At 41.4% G+C, this 4609-nt stretch overlaps 1 protein-coding gene across 1 annotated transcript; it reads right to left on the bottom strand.

Moving 5' to 3' along the window:
* Positions 1-511: 511 nt before the first annotated feature.
* LOC113227992 (2-iminobutanoate/2-iminopropanoate deaminase-like) lies at positions 512-2328 on the bottom strand. Its single transcript, XM_026461108.1, has 3 exons — positions 2130-2328; positions 1261-1490; positions 512-1012 (listed from the first exon to the last, which is right to left on the bottom strand). The coding sequence occupies exons 1-3, from the start codon at positions 2219-2221 to the stop codon at positions 864-866; spliced, it is 471 nt and encodes a 156-aa protein (XP_026316893.1). The 5' UTR covers positions 2222-2328; the 3' UTR covers positions 512-863.
* Positions 2329-4609: the final 2281 nt, after the last annotated feature.

Here is a 4609-nt window from a genome sequence, read left to right as displayed (position 1 = left end):
TAAACCATCAGCAATAGGCAGTTTAATAGGCAGTTCATTTATTTATCAGACCAGAAATCAAAGGTGCCATAGCCGGCAACCGGTTAAGTAACACGCACAGTTCACCGTACTAGTTACCTACAAGGGCCATATAAGGTCCTCAACCTTTTTGATTAATCTGGACTTACTGGATTACCAGGGAAACATATTAATGCTGCTTTTTTTTTCAAAAACGTGAAACAAACAAACTTGTCAAGTAATTACCTACTTAATAGTCGGTTTAAAATTTCCAGTACTGGCCTGTCTTACATAATTTAACATAGTACGTTTTGATGATATATTTGGGAGTATGCATTAACTACATTAGTTTCATATCTCTCCGCTATATACAGATGACCTGCTCTGTAATTAATTAATTAAAACAAAGACCTTGCATCGTACTTTATTTCTGTATAACGTTCAACAAACCCTACAAGATATAAGTACTTACATGTTGTAGGGTTTGTTGAACGTTTCTAAGACAAAAACCGCAATTTCATTTCCTCAAAACATGACCTAAGTATTCACGTAGCCTAAGGTTGTAAAAACTTTACGATTACCACCGACTCGGTCATCTGTTATATTGCGTGATATTTACGAGGTCAAAGCAAGTTCCAGCGATTTAATTTGTTCCTTAAATATTTCAGCATAAGCTTAGGCACAATTAGAATAATTTGTGACAATTTGTCTATTACTGCGATCATAATAGAGTGTTTTCACAAAATAAAAGAGTGATAAATTTAGTACATTGGTACCGATTGTCTGCGTAATCTTGATATTAAGTAGACTGACAATTCTGTATTCACAACTTTTGAATATTTTCTGATAATAAACTCGAGGAAAATTTAGTTCCGATCGCGATGACATGGACAGGGACCGGCCTCTGCTACAACCAGTGGACCGCTTAAGGCTATGGCTTCGATCTCTATTAGGGCGCCCATAGGCAATTTGCCCACTTGAAACGTCGCTCGTGCCGGACAGTCTTTCTGGAAATCTGAAATTAACGATTTTCTAAAGTAAAAGTCGACACTGGAGTTACTTACGTAGATAAATATCGAGTTCTTAGGTTTTCCCGATTGTTACACATAGGAAATGAAACTATTTTTCCGGATTTAAATCGCGTATATTTGCTTTTTCAAACGTTTCGGGCCCTTAACCTGTTAAGTCCCATGGTCCCACGGTCACGGTTAACTCAATAGTTTCATTTCTTACGTAGATAGACTACATTATGATCTTGCTTACATTGTTCATAAATTTGATTAACAGATTTGGAGTCCTGAATATCACCCAGCAGAATAGTGGTCTTTATGACGGATTCAAACGTAGCACCCCCGGCCTGCAGCACATGTTGCAGATTACACAAAGCTTGTCGTGTTTGCGCTTCTACTCCACCCGGAACCAGCTGTGCATCTCTGTCCAAACCCAGAACTCCGGAAACGTAGAGTGTAGTGTTGTTTGCTAAAATAGCCTGACTGAAAATTAACAACCAAAAACATCATCCTTACTAAATTATTATTTATTTTAAAAGTTTATCGAATGTCACGATGTTTGACTACCATGATAATCAATTATTTTTGTGAAAATGCTACATTAGTTTGTTGTAATTATTAATACAAAGAACACTAAGCAAAAATTCCTTCGAAGCCGTCTGGATCCGAACCAGCATCTTCCAGCAAACCGTGTCAGACACTATGCCAACAAAGCCACGGAGCGAACTAGCGAACCTAATTTTTATAAGTGCTTGTTGCAGATCCATATATATTTTTTTTATTTTAACAACTTTTTTGCCGTAGCGTCATCTGTGAGAAATCTATTTATTATTTATTCATTGAGCATTGGCTATAGAGCCATCAACTTAAAAAGAGAACTCAATAATATAACAATTTAAAATTAATTCGTATAAAAATGGTAACTGCAAAACCCGGCTATTTTATCGTACTTTTCATTGTTACTAAATATTTGGGTCGATTTTAGCAAAATTCTCGGTAGTTTTAAGTTTTCTTTTTTACGGTAAACTGCATTACAATTGCGTCTGTGAAGTTCTAAAATTTTCCACTTGCTGACGAAGCACTTGTATTTCAAATTATTGTAACAACAAAAAATTGTTTAACCTGTAAGGCCCAACGGGTGGGTAAACCTCTGGTGACTTAACGATGGTCTTTGAAGCAGCTTTTTTAGATGCTATATCATCCTTTGAGGTCATCTTTTATTGTACAGAGCACACTACCCTATTTTACGAACTATAAAAGTGTGGTGGGGAAACAAAACAGAACTAAATACTTAAAATTCACAAAAAACCCTATATGCTGGAAATTTACTTGATGTGTCAAAATAAAGTTTTTTCTATCAAGGCGAATTTTGTGACAAATGATAATAAATAGACGTTTTGACCAAAGAGAAAACTGCACTTATTTACCTACATAGTTACCAAATCATTAAATTTAAACAACAATAATGGTCTATCAAAAATAATTGGTAAACAATCTAAATAGTCCTCTTTAAAATACAATATCGTCGGCTTAGTGCAAGAAGTCATTAAAAACAAAAAAAAAACTAAGTACAGTTGAATCCAGACACGAACTCCTTTCTGTTTATTCTATGAAATCATTGACCTATAGATAAATGTATGAAAGTATGAAATGCAAAAATTCTCAAAACGTCCTAACTCGTAACGTTGAAGACAACGACCTCCTCAGTAATCGCCAGTACGGATTCCAACGAAGGCGGTCTACGGAGGATCTACGTATGTATATCTCTCACATATGGAACGACTCTATGGAAAAGCATGGGTGTTTTTGGACATTTCTAAAACCTTTGACAGAGTCTGGCACGCGAGCCTCTCTAAACATGCGTCCCTCTTATATAAATAAACCTTTGCCATTGGATCTCGGAATTCTTGAGCTAGCGTTCGATTAGTTTTAGAAGGCTGTACCTTTTTTTTTTTTTTTTTTATTGTGACTCGGCAAAATGACTGCACCGCGCCTGATGGAAAGTGCGAATACAGTCCAGAGATGAGAGTAACGGATGGAAAACACAAATATCTTCACTCCGTCACTGTCATTTTGCCGGTCTGGCCAAATGCTTCTTCACACTACGTTTGAAGGACCCGATGTTATAGAGGGGAGGGAATACATGCGCCGGGAGTTGGTTCCACAATTTGATGGTTCGGCATAAGAACGAATTGCCAAACTTTTTAGTGCGGGACGGTATTGAACTGACCGTCCAACTGTGGCAACGCAGTCCGGCACGGGTGGTCCGCTGATGGAAAGGAGAGGAAGGGATAAGGTTGAATAACTCTTCAGAGCACTCACCGTGGTACAGGCGATAGAATACGCTAAGAGACGCTATATCTCTGCGAAGCTGTAACGACTCCGCATGCTCAGTTACATGAGGATCGTTGACAACACGGAAGGCGTAGCGCTGCAGTCCATCTAGGGCATCGAGCAAGTACTTGGCAGAGCCGTCCCAAAGGTGCGAACAGTACTCCATGCTGCTTCGGACCTGAGCTTTATACAACAGGTATCGCAGCTCTGGAGTAAAAAATCGGTGCACCTTGTTCAGGATGCCAAGCTTGCGCGACGCGGTACAGATGACGCTCTCTATATAGTCCTTGTTGCTCATGTCCTTCCGGATGCTCATCCCCAGCAGGCTGAGCTTGTCCTGCAGCGTCAGCGTTGTACCCTGAAGATGGGGAAGTGGAAGGAATGGGGATTTTTTGGAACTGAACGCGCATACCTGGGTTTTCTTGGCGTTGAACTGAACCAAGTTTCGGAAGCCCCACGACGATATATGTTCCAAAACATGGTTGAGCTCAGCGACAAGTTTTTCCCGGTTTCTCTCAGGGTCCTCCCGGCTGCTTGACGGTTGCTTATAATAGCAACCGTGCACTGTGCTATCATCTGCAGTCATTGACATGCAGAAGGAACAGCGTGGGCGACAGCACGGAGCCCTGTGGCACCCCAGCATTAACTGTCACGAGCCGCGAAGTGCCTCCGTCAACAAGGACATGCAATCTTCGCTCGCGCAGAAAGCCGGAGATCCACTCACAAAGGCGGCCGGGAAGACCATATGCCGGAAGCTTGGAGAGGAGACCACGGTGCCAGACCCGATCAAAGGCCTTAGCAATATCCAGACTTATCGCTAAGGTTTCGCCCTGTTTGTCGATAGCTTCACCCCAGAGATGCATTAGATACGCTAGAACGTCACCCGTTGATCGGTTCGGCCGAAACCCGTCGATCATTAAGAATGGAGTGACGTTACAGGTGCCGGATTATCTGGATATTTAGAATCCGCTCCATCACTTTGCAGAGCACTGAAGTGACAGCTATTGGGCGATAGTTTGTCGGATCAGACCGATCTCCTTTCTTGGGGATAGGTTGCACGTTGGCCTCCCTCCAAGCTAGGGGCACGTTACCAGATTGGTATGAGAGGCGGTATAAGCGCGTCAGTACGGGAGACAACTCCGCCGCACACCTTTTAAGGACGATAGGAGGTATCCCATCTGGACCATAGGCTTTCCGCACGTCAAGAGTCTGCAGTTCCTTGCGGACATCACATTGCCTGATAACTATATCAGGCATTGTGACTCCGC

This window comes from Hyposmocoma kahamanoa, unplaced genomic scaffold (genome assembly GCF_003589595.1).
Source record: "Hyposmocoma kahamanoa isolate Upper Pololo Valley unplaced genomic scaffold, ASM358959v1 220, whole genome shotgun sequence".
NCBI lineage: Eukaryota > Metazoa > Arthropoda > Insecta > Lepidoptera > Cosmopterigidae > Hyposmocoma > Hyposmocoma kahamanoa.
Note: the sequence above shows the minus strand (reverse complement) of the source record. Positions and strands in the feature narration are given on the sequence as shown.

Coding starts and splice junctions, on each gene's coding strand:
- LOC113227992 (XM_026461108.1), bottom strand. CDS start 2,221: ATGACCTCAAAGGATGATATAGCATCTAAAAAAGCTGCTTCAAAGACC. Junction 1,491..2,129: donor CCACCCGTTGGGCCTTACAG/GTTAAACAATTT, acceptor GTTAATTTTCAG/TCAGGCTATTTTAGCAAACA. Junction 1,013..1,260: donor TAATCAAATTTATGAACAAT/GTAAGCAAGATC, acceptor CGTTAATTTCAG/ATTTCCAGAAAGACTGTCCG.